This window comes from Heptranchias perlo, unplaced genomic scaffold (assembly GCF_035084215.1).
Source record: "Heptranchias perlo isolate sHepPer1 unplaced genomic scaffold, sHepPer1.hap1 HAP1_SCAFFOLD_1098, whole genome shotgun sequence".
Classification (NCBI taxonomy): Eukaryota; Metazoa; Chordata; class Chondrichthyes; order Hexanchiformes; family Hexanchidae; genus Heptranchias; species Heptranchias perlo.
In genome coordinates this window covers 2,940-21,793 of record NW_027138318.1, presented here as the reverse complement: position 1 = coordinate 21,793, position 18,854 = coordinate 2,940, and the positions used below count along the sequence as shown (strand labels likewise).

At 50.1% G+C, this 18,854-nt stretch overlaps 1 protein-coding gene across 1 annotated transcript; it reads right to left on the bottom strand.

Annotated features, from left to right (window-relative positions):
• Positions 1-692: 692 nt before the first annotated feature.
• Positions 693-18,412, bottom strand: LOC137307723 (maestro heat-like repeat-containing protein family member 1). Its single transcript, XM_067976903.1, has 6 exons — positions 18,344-18,412; positions 8,854-8,976; positions 8,031-8,141; positions 7,260-7,404; positions 2,794-2,831; positions 693-827 (listed from the first exon to the last, which is right to left on the bottom strand). Exons 1-6 carry the CDS (start codon positions 18,374-18,376, stop codon positions 777-779), a joined length of 501 nt encoding a protein of 166 aa, XP_067833004.1. The 5' UTR covers positions 18,377-18,412; the 3' UTR covers positions 693-776.
• Between the last annotated feature and the right edge of the window lie 442 nt (positions 18,413-18,854).

Here is an 18,854-nt window from a genome sequence, read left to right as displayed (position 1 = left end):
GGACAGACAGCCGTGGCTCAGTGGGCTGCACCCTCGCCTCGGAGTCAGGAGGTCGAGGGGTCGAGTCCCACTCCAGAGACTTGAGCACATCATCCGGGGCTAACACTCCCAGCGCAGCAGTGACGGAGGATCTACACCCAGAACGCTGGCCCGTCCCTTTCCAGACTGACCAGCCGTGTGCCTCCCGCATTTTCCGTGTTTTGCTTCTGCCCGGGAAGGTCGATTCCCAACTCCGGGCCGAGTGAGCTGGTCTTGGACCAGAGAAGGCTGAGAGGGTGACCTGATCGAGGTCTTTAAGATTATGAAAGGGTTCGAAAGGGTAGACGTGGAGAAGGTGTTTCCAGTTGTGGGGGAGACCAGAAGAAGGGGCCATAAATATAAGATAGTCACTAATAAATCCAATAGGGAATTCGGGAGAAACTTCTTTACCCAGAGAGTGGTGAGAATGTGGAACTCGCTCCACAAGGATAGTTGAGGCGATTAACAGATATATTTAATGGGAAGTTAGATAAACACATGAGGGAGAAAGGAATAGAAGGATATGTTGATAGGGTTAGATGAAGTAGGGAGGGAGGAGGCTCGTGTGGAGCATGAGCACCAGCATGGACCTGTGGGGCCGAATGGCCTGTTTCTGTGCTGTATTCTTAAATGCCGGTGCGTCGCAGCGCTGAACTGAGTCTCGGTACCTTCCAAGTGCTGAATGAGAGGCGGCAGCTCCTCGTCCCAAGTTTTCACCACTCCGGGGTGGATGATGGGACCCAAGACTTGCAGCAACCTCAGCGCAGGGACACCTCGGCCCCTGCACCGTACGGGAACGAAGACACAACCTGGGAAAGGCAGGGGGGAGACCAGAATTAGAGCAACCCAGACTGCGGTACCCACCACTCAGCAAAAACACTACTAGCCCTCTCCTCGGGGCGAGGGGAGGGGGAAGAGAGAGCGCCCCGAGGGGGGTGGGGAGGGAGCGCGCCCGGGGGGGGGGGGGTGGGGGGGAGAGAGAGCGCGCCCGAGGGGGGGGGGTGGGAGGAGAGAGAGCGCGCCCGAGGGGGGGGGGGGAGAGAGCGAGGGGGGGAGAGAGAGCGCGCCCGAGGGGGGGAGAGAGAGAGCGCCCGAGGGGGGGGAGAGAGAGAGCGCCCGAGGGGGGGAGAGAGAGAGCGCCCGACGGGGGGGGAGAGAGAGAGCGCCCGAGGGGGGGGAGAGAGAGAGCGCCCGAGGGGGGGGAGAGAGAGAGCGCCCGAGGGGGAGGGAGAGAGAGAGCGCCCGAGGGGGGGAGAGAGAGAGCGCCCGAGGGGGGGGGAGAGAGAGAGCGCCCGAGGGGGGGGAGAGAGAGAGCGCCCGAGGGGGGGTGGGAGAGAGAGAGCGCCCGAGGGGGGGAGAGAGAGAGCGCCCGAGGGGGGGAGAGAGAGAGCGCCCGAGGGGGGGGGAGAGAGAGAGCGCCCGAGGGGGGGGAGAGAGAGAGCGCCCGAGGGGGGGAGAGAGAGAGCGCCCGAGGGGGGGGAGAGAGAGAGCGCCCGAGGGGGGGGGAGAGAGAGAGCGCCCGAGGGGGGGGAGAGAGAGAGCGCCGAGGGGGGGGAGAGAGAGAGCGCCCGAGGGGGGGGAGAGAGAGAGCGCCCGAGGGGGGGGAGAGAGAGAGCGCCCGAGGGGGGGAGAGAGAGAGCGCCCGAGGGGGGGAGAGAGAGAGCGCCCGAGGGGGGGGGAGAGAGAGAGCGCCCGAGGGGGGGGGAGAGAGAGCGCCCGAGGGGGGGGAGAGAGAGAGCGCCCGAGGGGGGGGAGAGAGAGAGCGCCCGAGGGGGGGAGAGAGAGCGCGCCCGAGGGGGGGAGAGGAGAGAGAGCGCCCGAGGGGGGGGAGAGAGAGAGCGCCCGAGGGGGGGGAGAGAGAGAGCGCCCGAGGGGGGGGAGAGAGAGAGCGCCCGAGGGGGGGAGAGAGCGCGCCCGAGGGGGGGGAGAGAGAGCGCCCGAGGGGGGGAGAGAGAGCGCGCCCGAGGGGGGGGAGAGAGAGCGCCCGAGGGGGGGGAGAGAGAGCGCGCCCCGAGGGGGGGGAGAGAGAGAGCGCCCGAGGGGGGGGGAGAGAGCGCGCCCGAGGGGGGGAGAGAGAGAGCGCCCGAGGGGGGGAGAGAGCGCGCCCGAGGGGGGGGAGAGAGCGCGCCCGAGGGGGGGGAGAGAGAGCGCCCGAGGGGGGAGAGAGAGAGCGCCCGAGGGGGGGGAGAGAGAGAGCGCCCGAGGGGGGGGGAGAGAGCGCGCCCGAGGGGGGGGGAGAGAGCGCGCCCGAGGGGGGGGGTGGGGGGGGAGAGAGAGCGCCCGAGGGGGGGGAGAGAGCGCGCCCGAGGGGGGGGGGTGGGGTGGGGGGGGAGAGAGCGCGCCGAGGGGGGGGGGGGGTGGGGGGGGAGAGAGCGCGCCCGAGGGGGGGGGGTGGGGGGGGAGAGCGCCCGAGAGGGGGGGGGGGGGTACACGACACGACGTGAGAGCGCAAATGAGGAGGGGGAGACACGAGAGCACACCCCAGGGGGGGGGGATGGGGAGCGCGCTCGGGGGTGCGGGGAAGAGAGAGCGCGCGCCCGGGGGGGGGGGGGGGGGGGGGAGACTGGCCTGTGAGCTGAGACACCGGATCCTGGCAAGACACTCAACCATGGGGGGAATCACAGCCGACCACGAACCCCGCCCTATCGGAGGGCTCGGGTTCCCCAAGTTGACTGCGGAGGTGACCCCGACACCGGAACAAGACACAATCGGCAGAAAACACAGAAACAAGCAGCTTACAGTGGCTGTCTATAGAAAAGAGCGAGGTCGACTCACCACCAGCCGGGTCAGCAAGGCCTGTGGTTTGGGGAGATCTACAGTTGAAGGAATAAAAAGAATATATAAAAATGGAGGTTTGCACTTTTTCACGTTAAAAAGTTTGTCCTTATTTCCACTCCCAGCACAAACTATTCCACAAAGAGCTACTGAACAACTGAATCCCCAAAAGGTGACTCCCATTCACTTTGCATCAATTCTGCTACTCTGCGGGTTGGCACATTGATCCCTGCCTGTCACTTTAAGGCTGAGATTTCCCTGGGGTTTCATTACTATCAGTTTCTAAAGTTTACGTGTTCATCGCGGAGAGATGCTGAGAAACGGAGCACAATCCCACTCCATCAAACACCCCCAGGGTAGGTACAGCACGGGTTAGATACAGAGTAAAGCTCCCTCCACACTGTCCCATCAAACACTCCCAGGGCAGGTACAGCACGGGTTAGATACAGAGTAAAGCTCCCTCTGCACCGTCCCATCAAACACTCCCAGGGCAGGTAAGAACATAAGAACATAAGAAATTGGAGCAGGAGTAGGCAATCGGCCCCTCGAGCCTGCTCCGCCATTCAATAAGATCATGGCTGATCTGATCCCAACCACAAATCTAAAGAACACAAGAAGTCGGAGCAGGACCCGGCCACATAGCCCCTGGGCCCTCTCCGCCACCCACAGGGCATTGACCGATCCGAACTCAGCTTCATGTCCAATTTCCTGCCCGCTCCCATAACCCCTAATTCCCTTTACTTCTAGGAAACTGTCTATTTCTGTTTTAAATTTATCTAATGATGTAGCTTCCACAGCTTCCTGGGGCAGCAAATTCCACAGACCTACCACCCTCTGAGTGAAGAAGTTTCTCCTCATCTCAGTTTTGAAAGAGCAGCCCCTTATTCTAAGATTATGCCCCCTAGTTCTAGTTTCACCCATCTTTGGGAACATCCTTACTGCATCCACCCGATCAAGATCCTTCACAATCTTATATGTTTCAATAAGATCGCCTCTCATTCTTCTGAACTCCAATGAGTAGAGTCCCAATCTACTCAACCTCTCCTCATATGTCCGCCCCCTCATCCCCGGGATTAACCGAGTGAACCTTCTTTGTACTTCCTCGAGAGCAAGTATGTCTTTTCTTAAGTATGGAGACCAAAACTGTATGCAGTATTCCAGGTGCGGTCTCACCAATACCTTATATAACTGCAGCAATACCTCCTTGTTTTTATATTCTATCCCCCTAGCAATAAAAGCCAACATTCCGTTGGCTTTCTTGATCACCTGCTGCACCTGCATACTAACTTTTTGATTTTCTTGCACTAGGACCCCCAGATCCCTTTGTACTGCAGTACTTTCCAGTCTCTCGCCATTAAGAAAATAACTTGCTCTCTGATTTTTCCTGCCAAAGTGCATAACCTCACATTTTCCAATATTATATTGCATCTGCCAAATCTCCGCCCACTCACCCAGCCTGTCTATATCCCCTTGCAGGTTTTTTATGTCCTCCTCACTCTCTACTTTCCCTCCCATCTTTGTATCATCTGCAAATTTTGATATGTTGCACTCGGTCCCCTCCTCCAAATCGTTAATATAGATTGTAAAGAGTTGGGGACCAGCACCGACCCCTGTGGAACACCACTGGTTACTGGTTGCCAGTCCGAAAATGAACCATTTATCCCAACTCTCTGCTTCCTGTTCGATAACCAATCCTCCACCCATGCCAGAATATTACCCCCAATCCCGTAATTTTTTATCTTAAGTAATAATCTTTTATGTGGCACCTTGTCGAATGCCTTCTGGAAGTCTAAATACACTACGTCCACTGGTTCCCCTTTATCCACCCTATACGTTATATCCTCGAAGAACTCAAGCAAATTTGTCAGACATGACTTCCCCTTCATAAAGCCATGCTGACTTTGTCCTATTAAATTATGCTTATCTAAATGTTCCGTTACTGTCTACTTAATAATAGACTCCAAAATTTTACCCACCACAGATGTTAAGCTAACTGGCCTATAATTTCCAGCCTTCTGCCTACTACCCTTTTTAAATAACGGTGTTACATTAGCAGTTTTCCAATCTGCCGGGACCTCTCCTGAGTCCAGGAATTTTGGAAAACTATCACCAAAGCATCCACAATCCCTACTGCCACTTCCCTCAAGACCCTAGGATGGAAGCCATCAGGTCCAGGGGATTTATCCGCCTTGAGTCCCATTATTTTACTGAGTACCATCTCTTGAGTGATTTTAATCGTATTTAGCTCCTCCCCCCCGAGAGTCCCCTGTTTGTCCAGTGTTGGGATATTCTTAGTGTCCTCTACTGTAAAGACTGAAACAAAATATTTGTTCAGCATTTTTGCCATCTCCATGTTTCCCACCATTAATTTCCGGTCTCATCCTCTAAGGGACCTATGTTTGCCTTAGCCACCCTTTTTCTTTTTATATAACTATAGAAACTCTTGCTATCTGTTTTTATATTTTTTGCTAATTTCTTTTCATAATCTAACTTCCTTTCTTAATCAATCCTTTAGTTACTTTTTGCTGTCTTTGAAGAATTCCCAATCTTCTATCCTCCCACTAAGTTTGGCTACCTTATATGTCCTTGTTTTTAGTCGGATACTATCCTTGATTTCTTTACTTAGCCACGGGTGGCTGTCATTTCTTTTACACCCTTTTTTCCTCAGTGGAATATATTTATTTTGAAAGTTGTAAAATAACTCCCTAAATGAACACCACTGCTCATGTACCGTCTTACCCTTTAATCTATTTTCCCAGTCCACTTTAATCAATTCCGCTCTCATACCATCATAGTCTCCTTTATTCAAGCTCAGTACGCTTGTTTGAGAATCAACCTTCTCACCCTCTAATTGGATATGGAATTCAACCATGTTGTGGTCGCTCGTTCCAAGGGGATCCTTAACTAGGACATTATTAATTAATCCTGACTCATTACACAGGACCAGGTCCAAGGTTGCCTGCCCCCTTGTAGGATCAGTTACATACTGCTCAAGAAATCCATCCCTGATGCACTCAATGAACTCGTCCTCAAGGCTGCTCTGCCCAATTTGATTTGTCCAGTTAATATGATAATTAAAATCCCCCATAATTATGGCTGTTCCCTTATTACATGCCCGACTATCTCCTGATTAATACTTCTTCAGCAGAGTTGCAACTATTAGGAGGCATATATACTACGCCCACTAATGTTTTTTTTCCCCTTATTATTCCTTATCTCCACCCAAACTGTTTCATTATCTTGATGCTTTGTCCCAATATCATTTCTCTGTATTACAGTGATTCCTTCCTTTATTAACATAGCCACCCCACCTCCCCTTCCTTCCTGCCTGTCCTTCCTGATTGTTAAATACCCTGGCATATTTAATTCCCAGTCGTTGTCACCCTGCAGCCATGTTTCTGTAATGGCCACAAGATCATACCCATACGTAGTTATTTGTGCCGTTAACTCGTCCATTTTATTACGAATGCTACGTGCATTCAGATAAAGAACTTTCAAATCTGTTTTGTGACGCTTAGTTCCTGCTTTTTCCTTTTTTAACACTTTACCTATTACTCCATACCTTCTGTCCCTTCCTGTTACGCTTTCCTCTCTCTCCCTGCTCAGGTTCCCAACCCAGCACGGGTTAGATACAGAGTAAAGCTCCCTCTACACTGTCCCATCAAACACTCCCAGGGCAGGTACAGCACAGGTTAGATACAGAGTAAAGCTCCCTCCACACTGTCCCATCAAACACTCCCAGGGCAGGTACAGCACGGGTTAGATACAGAGTAAAGCTCCCTCTACATTGTCCCATCAAACACTCCCAGGCAGGTACAGCACAGGTTAGATACAGAGTAAAGCTCCCTCCACACTGTCCCATCAAACACTCCCAGGGCAGGTACAGCACGGGTTAGATACAGAGTAAAGCTCCCTCTACATTGTCCCATCAAACACTCCCAGGGCAGGTACAGCACGGGTTAGATACAGAGTAAATCTCCCTCTACACTGTCCATCAAACACTCCCAGGGCAGGTACAGCACGGGTTGGATACAGAGTAAAGCTCCCTCTACACTGTCCCATCAAACACTCCCGGGGCAGGTACAGCACAGGTTAGATACAGAGTAAAGCTCCCTCTACACATGTCCCATCAAACACTCCCGGGGCAGGTACAGCACAGGTTGGATACAGAGTAAAGCTCCCTCTACACTGTCCCATCAACACTCCCAGGGCAGGTACAGCACGGGTTAGATACAGAGTAAAGCTCCCTCTACACTGTCCCATCAAACACTCCCAGGACAGGTACAGGGTTAGATACAGAGTAAAGCTCCCTCTACACTGTCCCGTCAAACACTCCCAGGGCAGGTAAGGAATCAGTTGTGAGAATTAACAGGTAACAAATTAGAATCTGGGTGAAAGAACTGAAGAGCAGGACGATACCGCGTCTGATGTGGATATAGTCCTCCGACAATCTCTGATGCACGAACCTCTTTCCTCGTAGTTGAGCACGAACCCTCTGCTGTTGGCTTGCTGTTTCTTTGATCCCAGGTATGCCAGACTCCGACAGACGGGAGCGAGGGCGTTCAGGTACTGCGGTGGGGTCGTGAACTCCAGCAGGAACGGCCACAGAACCTGCGTGAGAAAAGGTCCAGCGGGGAGTGAGCAAAAGGTCCACCGACCTCTGTCAAGTTCTGTAGGTGGCGGAGCGCGCGGGGAGTGGGGAGAGCAACGGCAGTGATGGGTTTGGCCAACAGTGTCAGCCATAACTTAGTGGGTAACACGCCCGCCTCCGAGTCAGAAGGTCGTGGGTTCGAGCCCCACACCAGAGACTTGAGCACAAAACCTAGGCTGACACTCCCAGTGCAGTACTGTGGGAGTGCCGCACTGTCGGAGGTGCCGTCTTTCAGACGAGAAGTTAAACCGAGACCCTGTCTGTTGCCTCAGGTGGATGTAAAAGATCCCACGGCCATTATTTTGAAGAAGAGCTGGGGAGTTCTCTCCGGTGTCCTGGCCAATATTTATCCTTCAACAGGTTATCTGGTAATTTATCGCATTTGCCGTTTGTGGGATCTTGCTGTGCGCAAATTGGCTGTCCCGTTTCCTACATTAAAACAGTGACTTATAGTTCAAGAAAGTAGTCAATTGGCTGTAAAGCGCTTTGGGACATGCTGAGGTGGTGAAAGGTGCTGTATAAATGTAAGTCCTTCCTTTTTGTTTTATAAAAACAATTAACTAAAGTAACAGAGCGAGTTACTGACATCCTCCATCTTCTTCACAGTGGTGGTCAGCAGGTTCAGGATGTTGTCGCACATGCTCCTCAGGTTCTCGTCTGTAACCTCGTCTGGGTCGTAGCTGCGGGGTTTGGGCGTCTGGATAAAAGGCAAGGAGGTTTCTGATTAATAAATGAACCACTGGGAGCGATGCATCAATTGCAAAAGAAAGTACTCCCACAGATTCATCACCCCGCAGAGAGAGAGAGAGAAAAAAAAAGAGTGGGGGACACACGACAGCCGAACCTGACGCAGTTCTCACTCCGTGTCCAGCAGGGTTCACCAGACAACGATTTGGGGGGACGGGGAACCCTGGGTGAGCTTACCCCCAAACTCCCATCTCATGCCCAAAAGAGCTGAGGCTAATCTTTGAACCCTTCAGCCAACCCCCCCACCATGAGATCAGTCAGCTCAGCACCGACCGGGCGATCGTTCCTGGGACCTTCCTGAGCCCGGGGCCTGGCGACAGGCACCCTCTATACCCGCCGAGCTCCGGGACGAATTTCACCACTTAGCGCCGCGCTTCCTGTGACAAGACCGCACGGCAGGGAAACCCGTCTCCCGGACGCACGCTGCCGTCGCCCTGGAGAGCTCGAATTCCCCCTTAGGATCCACCTCTCCAGTCGCTGATGTTTGTGGGATCTTGCTCTGCGCAAATTGGCTGCTGCGATTCCCTAGATCGCAACAGTGACTGGACTTCAAAAGTATTTCGAGGGCCGTAAAGAGCTTTGGGGACATCCTGAGATGGTGAAAGGCGCTGCAGAGATGCAAGGTCTTCGTTCTTCCAGCAGGAGTTTGGAGAAGTTCGTACCCCGGGCTCGCAGGGCAGGGCGCACTGTTGGATGATGAAATCCACCATCACCTCCCCTCCCTCCAGCTCCAGGTAGTCGTGATGGGCCATGGCGCTGATGACCTGTGCCACCATCCTCTTGACCTGAGGAGACAGAAACGGCAGTCGCTTATTTTTGTTTGAAAACTCGTCCAAATGCTGCAGCCGTCGAGGGTCGTCACGGCAATCGACGGAGGGGGCGAGGTCTCCGACAGGGAGACGTCGAACTGGGAGTCGGGGGGCGGGGGGGGGGGGGGGGTGGTGGTAACGGAGGAGAGGAAACTGGGGTTGGGGACTGGAGGCAAATTCACCCCTCAACCATTGGGCTTGAAAGGAGGCTTTGAAAATGGGCGAGGGAGGTAACAATGCGGAGGGATCTTGGGAGAGGGGGTTCTACGGGACAAGGGGGTATAGTGGGTGAAGGAAAGGCCAGCAGAGAGGACGATGTCTAAGGAGCAAAGGACCATTGGGAGAGATCGCCAAGGGTCTGGATGGGGCAAGGCCACGGAGAGAGGAGATCACAAGATCAAGGGCCTTACAGTCAATCCATTGGATGAGGGGCTTCAGTTGTGTGGAGAGACTGGAGAAGCTGGGGTTGTTCTCTTTAGAACAGAGAAGGTTAGGGGGAGATTTGATAGAGGTGGTCAAAATCATGAAGGGCTTTGATAAGAGTAGATAGGGAGAAACTGTTTCCAGTGGCAGAAGGGTCAGTAAGCAAAGGACACAGATTTAAGATAATTGGCAAAAGAACTGGAGGGGAGATGAGGAGAAATGTTTTTATGCATCGAGTTGTGATGATCTGGAACGGGCTGCCTGAAAGGGCGGTGGAAGGAGATTCAAAAGTAACTTTCAAAAGGGAATTAGATAAATACTTGAAAGAGAAAAATTTGCAGGGCTTTGGGTAGAGGGTCTAATTGGACAGCTCTTTCGAAGAGCCGGCACAGGCCGAACGGCCTCCTTCTGTGCTGTAAGATTCTATGAATGTGGGACTGGAAGTCAACAGCTTGGCAAGAACAGCGATGACGGGGGGGCGGGGAGTGCGGGGCTTTGTTTGGGGGAGGGAGGCGGGCGGGCTGCTGTGTTCTGGCCAAATTCAGGAGATAGAAAGTTCGGCAAGGAGCACATTGGAGAAGTCCAGCATTGAGGTGACGGTGGCACGGATGAGGGTCTCGGCAGCAGCGAGGGAGGGAGGGGCAATACACACACACACATACAAATAGCAGTAAATGGGTATGATCTAATTGCCATTACGGAGACGTGGCTGCAGGGTGACCAAGGCTGGGAACTGAATGTTCAAGGATATTCGACATTTAGGAAGGACAGGCAAAAAGGAAAAGGAGGTGGGGTAGGGCTGTTAATAAAGGATGAGATCAGTACAAGAGTGAGAAAGGATCTTGGCTCAGAAGATCAAGATATAGAATCAGTTTGGGTGGAGCTAAGAAACAGCAAGGGGCAGAAAACATTGGTTGGAGTTGTTTATAGGCCAAACAGTAGTAGTAATGCAGGGCACGGTATAAAGCAGGAAATTAGAAGTGCCTGTAATACAGTAATCATGGGGGACTTTAATCTACAGATAGATTGAGCAAACCAAATTAGCACTAATACTGTGGAGGATGAATTCCTGGAATGTGTAAGAGATGGTTTTTCAGATCAGTATGTTGAGGAACAACTAGGGAACAGGCTATTTTAGATCTAGTATTGTGCAATGAGAAAGGGTTAATTAATAATCTTGTTGTAAAGGAGCCCTTAGGGAAGAGTGACCATAATATGATAGAATTCTTCATTAAGTTTGAAAGTGATGAAGTTCAATCCAAAACTAAGGTCTTAAATCTAAAGAAAGGAAACTATGAAGGTATGAGGCGCAAGTTGGCTGTGGTTGATTGGGGAACCACATTAAAAGGTATGACGGTAGAGAGGCAATGGCTAGCATTTAAAGAACTAATACTTAATTTGCAACAAATATATATTCCTTAAAAGGCACAAAAACCCAACAGGAAAAGTTGTCGAACCGTGGCTAACAAAAGAAATTAAAGATAGTATTAAATCATAGAAAGAAGCATATAAAGTTGCCAGAAAAACAGACATAGAAAATAGGAGCAGGAGTAGGCCATTCGGCCCTTCGAGCCTGCTCCACCATTCAATATGATCATGGCTGATCCTCTATCTCAATACCATATTCCCGCTCTCTCCCCATATCCCTTGATGCCTTTTGTGTCTAGAAATCTATCTAGCTCCTTCTTAAATATATTCAGTGACTTGGCCTCCACTGCCTTCTGTGGGTAGAGAATTCCACAGGTTCACCACCCTCTGAGTGAAGACATTTCTCATCTCAGTCCTAAATGTCCTATCCTATATCCTGATACTGAGACCCCTCGTTCTAGACCCCCCTAGCCAGGGGAAACATCCAGTCTGTCTAGCCCTGTCAGAATTTTATATGTTTCAATAAGATCCCCTCTCATTCTTCTAAACTCAGGCCGAGTCGACCCAATCTGTCCTCATACGACAGTCCTGCCATCCCAGGAATCAGTCTGGTGAACCTTCGTTGCACTCCCTCTATGGCAAGTATATCCTTTCTTAGGTGAAGAGACCAAAACGGCACACAATACTCCAGGTGTGGTCTCACCAAGGCCTTGTATAACTGCAGTAAGACATCCTTGCTCCTATACTCTCATCCTCTTGCAATGAAGGCCAACATACCATTTGCCTTCCTAACTGCTTGCTGCACCTGTATGTTTGCTTTCAGTGACTGGTGTACAAGGACACCCAGGTCCCTTTGTACATCAATATTCCCCAATCTATCACCATTTAAATAATACTCTGCCTTTCTGTTATTCCTTTTGAAGTAGATAACTTCACATTTATCCGCATTAAACTGCATCTGCCATGTATTTGCCCACTCACTCAACTTGTCTAAATCGCCTTGAAGCCTCTTTGCATCCTCCTCACAACTCACGATCCCACCTAGTTTTGTGTCGTCAGCAAACTTGGAAATATTACATTTGGTTCCCTCATCCAAATCATTGATATATATTGTGAATAGCTGGGGCCCAAGCACTGATCCCTGCGGTACCCCACTAGTCACCGCCTGCCACCCCGAAAAAGACCCATTTATTCCTACTGTTAACCAATTTTCAATCCATGCCAGTATATTACCACCAATCCCATGTGCTTTAATTTTGCACACTAACCTCTTGTTTGGGACTTTATCAAAGGCCTTCTGAAAATCCAAATACACCACATCCACTGGTTCTCCCTTATCTAGTCTAACAGTTACATCCTCAAAAAAAAGCCGCAAGCCAGAGGATTGGGAGCATTTTAGAATTCAGCAAAGGAAGACCAAGAAATTGATAAAGAAAGGGAAAATAGAATGAGGGTAAACTAGCGAGAAACATAAAAATGGACTGTAAAAGCTTCTATAGGTATGTAAAAAGGAAAAGACTGGCAAAGGCACATGTGGGTCCCTTATAGACAGAGACGGGAGAATTTATAATGGGGAATAAGGAAATGGCAGAGAAATTAAACAAATATTTTGTATCTGTCTTCACGGAAGACGACACAAAAAACCTCCCGGAAATACTAGAGAACCAAGGGTCTGGTGAGAATGAGGAACTGAAGGAAATTAGTATTAGTAAAAAAATAGTACTAGAGAAATTAATGGGACTGAAAATCGATAAATCCCAAGGACCTGATGATCTGCATCCCAGGGTTTTGAAAGAGGTGGCTATAGAGATAGTGGATGCATTGGTCGTCATCTTCCAAAATTCTACAGATACCTGCAGATTGGAGGGTGGAAAACGTAACCCCTCTATTTAAGAAAAGAGGGAAGAGAAAAAACAGGGAACTACAGACCAGTTAGCCTAACATCAGTAGTGGGGAAAATGCTAGAATCTATTATAAACCCATGCTGACTTTGTCCAATCCCATTAATGCCTTCCAAGTGTACTGATAACAGTACATTTGGAGGGCATTAACGGGATTGGACAAAGTCAGCATGGGTTTATGAAAGGGAAATCATGCTTAACAAATCTACTGGAGTTTTTTGAGGATGTAACTAGTAGAATAGATCAGGGGGAACCAGTGGATGTGGTGTACTTGGATTTTCAGAAGGCTTTTGATAAAGTTCTACACAGGTTAGTGAACAAAGTTAGAGCACATGGGATTGGCATGGATTGAGAATTGGTTAACAGACAAAACAGAGAGTAGGAACGAACGGGTCTTTTTCAGGCTGGCAGACTGTGACTACCAAATACCAAAACAACAACTTTGTTTTGGAGAGGAACTTCTTGAGTAAGTTTTTCTTTGCATGCCGCAGCCAGTAGTCTGCACGTACCTGGACCGCCCCTCACTCACAAGCAGGTCCTTTAATTTGCACCAGTCACCACACCCCAGGTACCGCAGGGATCAGTGCTTGGGCCCCAGCTATTCACAATCTGTATCAATGATTTGGACGAGGGCACCAAATGCAATATTTCCAAGTTTGCTGATGACACAAAACTAGGTGGGAATGTGAGTTGTAACACGGATGCAAAGAGGCTTCAAGGGGATATAGACAGGCTCAGTGAGTGAGCAAGAACACTGTAGATAGAATATAATGTGGAAAAATGTGAAGTTATCCACTTTGGTAGGAAAAACAGAAATGTAGAGTATTTTTTAAAATGGTGAGAGATTGGGAAATGTTGATGTTCAAAGGGACCTGGGTGCTCCATGTACATGAGTCACTGAAAGCAAACATGCAGGTGCAGCAAGCAATTAGGAAGGCAAATGGTATGTCGGCCTACATTACAAGAGGATTTGAGTACAGGAGTAAAGATATCTTACTGCAATTATATAGGGCCTTGGTGAGATTGTACCTGGAGTATTGTGTACAATTTTGGTCTCCTTATCTAAGAAAGGATATACTTGCCATAGAGGGAGTGCAACGAAGGTTCACCAGACTGATTCCTGGGATGGCAGGATTGTCATATGAGGAGATTGAGTAGACTAGTCCTGTATTCAGTTTAGAAGAATGAGAGATGATCTCAATGAAACATACAAAATTCTTACAGGGCTCGACAGGGTAGATGCAGGGAGGATGATTCCCCTGGCTGGGGAATCTAGAACCAGGGGTCACGGTCTCAAGAATAAAGGGTAGGCCATTTAGGACTGAGATGAGGAGAAATTTCTTCACTCAGAGGGTGGTGAATCTTTGGAATTCTCTGCCCCTGAGGGCTGTGGAGGCTCAGTCATTGAGTACATTCAAAACAGAGATCAATAGATTTCTAGATATTAAAGGCATCGAGGGATATGGGAATGGTGCAGGAAAATGGGGTTAAGGTAAAAGATCAGCCATGATCTTGTTGAATGGCGGATCGAGGGGTCGGATGCCTACTCCTGCTCCTATTTCTTATAATGGCGAAGAGGGGCAATATTCCAGAAGTGGAAGGGGTTGTCTATGGGGTGATTCAGCTCGGGGGGGGGGGGGGGTGGGGCAAACAGGACTAAGCTTGAGGGAGGTCGAGGTGGTAAAGATCCAAAGAGAATGTCTGTCATTTCACAGACGTTAACTTGGAAGGAGTCACGTATCCTCCGGAAAGGGCGGTTCATGATTGGAAGGTGGGGTCAGAGGGGCAAACCTGGGGGTCACTGGTGTACACATGGAAATAGAAGTTAAAACTCGGAAGCAGGCCGTTCGGCCCAACTGGTCCACGTCAATGTTTACCCTCCATGCAAGCAATAATCCGAATCACATTTACCTCCCCCCACCCCCCCCCGGTCCCATATCCCTTTATCCCCTTTTCCTTCATCCCCCTCTCCAATCTAATCTCGAATGTTGACATTGTTTCTGCCTCAACCATTAACCCTGGGAGTGAATCCCACGGCCTCACAAACTCTCTGTGTGAAGAGGTTTCTCCTGCCCTCTGTTCCAAATCTCTCACATTTCATCTTGTGTCTATGGTCCCCTCGTTCCTGACCCCTCGAACTGCTGGGAATCGTCTGCTTCCATCTACCCTGTCCCATCCGGTCAGAATTTTAAACATTTCTATCATTTCGTCCCATAATCTGCATTGTTCTAATGAAAAACGGCCCAATTTTTCAAGTGTTTTTGTATTTCCTCACACCAGGAATCCTGTTAAATCTACCTTGTACCCTCTCTAATGTCTCAATATCCTTCCTGTAATGTGAAGCCCAATACTGCGCACAGTGCTTTGAGGTATTGCTAAGGTTTTCTATAAGGTTATCATCTCTTGGCTTTTATATTCCATACTTTGTGGTTAGACCGCACCTGGAGTACTGTGAGCAGTTCTGGGCACCGCACCTTCGGAAGGACATATTGGCCTTGGAGGGAGTGCAGCGTAGGTTTACTAGAATGATACCCGGACTTCAAGGGTTAAGTTACAAGGAGAGATTACACAAATTGGGGTTGTATTCGCTCGAGTTTCGAAGGTTAAGGGGTGACCTGATCGAAGTTTATAAGATATTAAGGGGAACGGATAGGGTGGATAGAGAGAAACTATTTCCGCTGGTTGGGGATTCTAGGGGTAGGGGGCACAGTCTAAAAATTAGAGCCAGACCTTTCAGGAGCGAGATTAGAAAACATTTCTACACACAAAGTGTTGTAGAAGTTTGGAACTCTCTTCCGCAAACGGCAATTGATACGAGCTCAATTGCTAAATTTAAATCTGAGATAGCGAGCTTTTTGGCAACCAAAGGTATTAAGGGATATGGGCCAAAGGCAGGTATATGGAGTTAGATCACAGATCAGCCATGATCTTATCAAATGGCGGAGCAGGCACGAGGGGCTGAATGGCCTACTCCTGTTCCTATGTTCCCATAAAATCTAGAATTCCATTAGTTCTTTTTGCAGCCTTAACAGCCTTTAATGCCCTGTGAAGCTGTACCCCCAAATCCCTTTGCTCTCCCACAGTGCCTCCATTCACAGTATAATCTGTCATTTAAAAAAATTAAAATGACTCAATGATGTCACCATGGGGCAGCATATAAATGAAGAGGAGGGGGAGGAGGGGCTATAGATGGACCTGGGTTTGGGGGGGGGGGGTGGGGAACCATATGAACAGCCTCGACTTTAAAATTCCCTTCTTAGTTTTCAAATCCCTCCGTGGCCTCGCCCCCTCCCTAACTCTGTAACCTCCTCCAGCCCAACAACCCTCCGAGATCTCAGCTCTCCTCCAATTCCGGCCTCTTGCGCATCCCCGATTTCCTTCGCTCCGCCATTGGCGGCCGTGTCTTCAGCTGCCTGGGCCCTGAGCTCTGGAATTCCCTCCCTAAACCTCTCCGCCTCTCTCTCCTCCTTTAAGCCGCTCCTTAAAACCTACCTCTTTGACCGAGCTTTCGGTCACCTGTCCTAACTGTTAAAATTGGATAGCCATGTGGTGAAGAATAGAATACCAGAGCCTGGTCTTTAGTTGCTTCCAAGCAGAGATTCCCCTTACACACACACACACACACACCACACCCTAGATAAGCTCTCCTATCAAAAGGATACAAGAGAGAGTCCCCAGGCAGTGAAACCCACCACCTGAATACAATCAACACTAATTGCTATAACTCACACAATTAACACTAACATCTCTATGTGGCTCGGTTTCAAATGTTGTCTGATAATCGCTCCTGTGAAGCGCCTTGGGATGTTTTACTACTTTAAAGGCGCTATATAAATGCAAGTTGTTGTGAGGAGGAATTGCTGGAGGAGGCGTAGTGACTTTGCAGTGATGGGCGGGATTGGAACAGTGCAAGAGCAGCGCCCAGAGGCAGACTGCGGAGGGGCACGGGCCGGATAATAATCGAAATACTTTCCATTTCAGGGGTGCAAGGGTCAGTATCGAGCACTCCCAGGCCAGGCCAGATGGAAAGTGGGATTGGTGCCAAACTCAGGGCGATTTTGTGCCCAGGCCGTGCCCGCTGGGAGCTGGGTGCAGACTGCCCAAGCTCACTTCCATCCGGACACCAACGCCCGGTGACCTTTCGTCCCATCAGTCCGGGATGGAGGTTGCCCAGGATGGAAAGGCCAGCGTCAGAGCTACTGAACCATCCATCCATCCATCAACTGGGAACTCCGGCAAATCGTTCGGGAAAGTCGGCCTTGGGCTTGAACATTAGATTTCAAATACCTGAAGGGAAAAAATTTGCAGGGCTGTGGGGAAAGGGCCAGGGTATGGGACTAACTGGATTGCTCTTACAAAGAGCCGGCACGGGCGCAATGGGCCGAATGGCCTCATCCCGCGCTGTAACCATTCTACGATTTCACTCTCCGGTCCGTATGTGTAACTCGGTTCAGCTTAGTTCACCTCTATCAGAAAGTGTTTTTTTTTCCTCTCTCCCAGGAGAGTGGGCGGGCAGTGGGTTTAACGCGGATGCAGGCTGCCCCCCTGTCCAGAAGGGGCAGGCTAGATGGGCCAATTGGTCTTCACCCGTCCTCTTCCATATGCTTGAAGAGAAACATGCAGCAGCTTTGGTTTGTATCGCCTCGAGTTTAGAAGGTTGAGGGGTGATCCAATCCAGGTGTTTAAAGTGATAAAGGGGTTCGATCGGGGAGCGAGAGAGAAACTATTTCCTCTGGGGGGGAAATTCAGAACAAGAGGGCACAATTAGAGCAAGGCCATATGGGAATGAAATCAGGAAACTCTTCCATACTGGGAGTAGTGGAAATCTGGAATCCCCCCCACGCCCCCCCCACAAAATGCTATGGATGATGTGCCAACTGAAGCTTTCAAGGCTGAGATCAACAGACTTTTGTTGGGTAAAGGTATCAAGGGATATGGAGCAAAGGCGGTTAAATGGAGTTCAGCTGCAGATCTGCCAGGAACTAATTGAACAGGCTTGAGGGACTGAATGGCCTCCTTCTGCTCCCCGTGTATCACAGAATCACAAAAAATTTACGGCACAGAAGGAGGCCATCTGGCCCATCGAGACCGCGCTGGCTGAAAATGAGCCCCCAGCCTAATCCCACTTTCCAGCACTCGGTCCGTAGCCCTGCGGGTCACGGCTCTTCAGGTGCACATCCAGGTACTTTTTAAATGAGTTGGGGGTTTCTGCCTCTACCACCCTCTCAGGCAGTGAGTTCCAGACCCCCACCACCCTCTGGGTGAAAACATTTCTCCTCAGCTCCCCTCTAATCCTTCTACCAATCACTTTAAATCTATGCCCCCTGGTTATTGACCTCTCCGCTAAGGGAAATAGGCCCCTCATAATTTTGTACACCTCAATTAAATCACCCATCAGCCTCCTCTGTTCCAAAGAGAACAACCCCAGCCGATCCAATCTTTCCTCATTACTAAAATTCTCCAGTCCTGGCAACATCCTCGTAAATCTCCCCTGTAGCCTCTCTAGTGCAATCACATCCTTCCTGTAATGTGGTGACCAGAACTGTACACAGTACTCAAGCTGTGGCCTAACCAGTGTTTTATACTTTACAGGCAAAGTAATTTTCAGGCAAAGGCTGCTCAGCACTCGAGGGGTTAAGTACGCTGGTTACCTTGTTATTGTTGTCCTGGATTGTGAGCTTCATGCCGGCCAGTATCAGAGGCTTCTTACCCTCCAGCTGTGTCGCTGCAAAAATGGACATGTGAAATAATAAATATCCTGCCTGTGTCCGTCATATTTCAAAGTTTCAAAAGTATTTTTTTTATATATAAAGAGAGGAAGCCAGCCATTTCCTGCTGGTATTTCTGACATGGATTGGACAGGGGCAGGAGCCGGAGACTTATAAGCATCCGCCACTCTACAGTAACTCCCTGCAGCAGTTAGCCTCCAACTGACCACAGGACATGCCGATTTAAACTACTTCTCCAGCTCTCTCCTCCATCCTAAGGGCATGCCTGGGCCGCAGCCTTAAAGGGGCAGGCCAGGTTAAACGCAGCCCGATCTTTACAGATAAAAATCACCGACCTGTTCCAAACCCCAAACTACCCATGAACAATGCCACAGAGGATCAGCTAGTACGGCAATCATAGAATAGTTACAGCACGGAAGGAGGCCATTCGGCC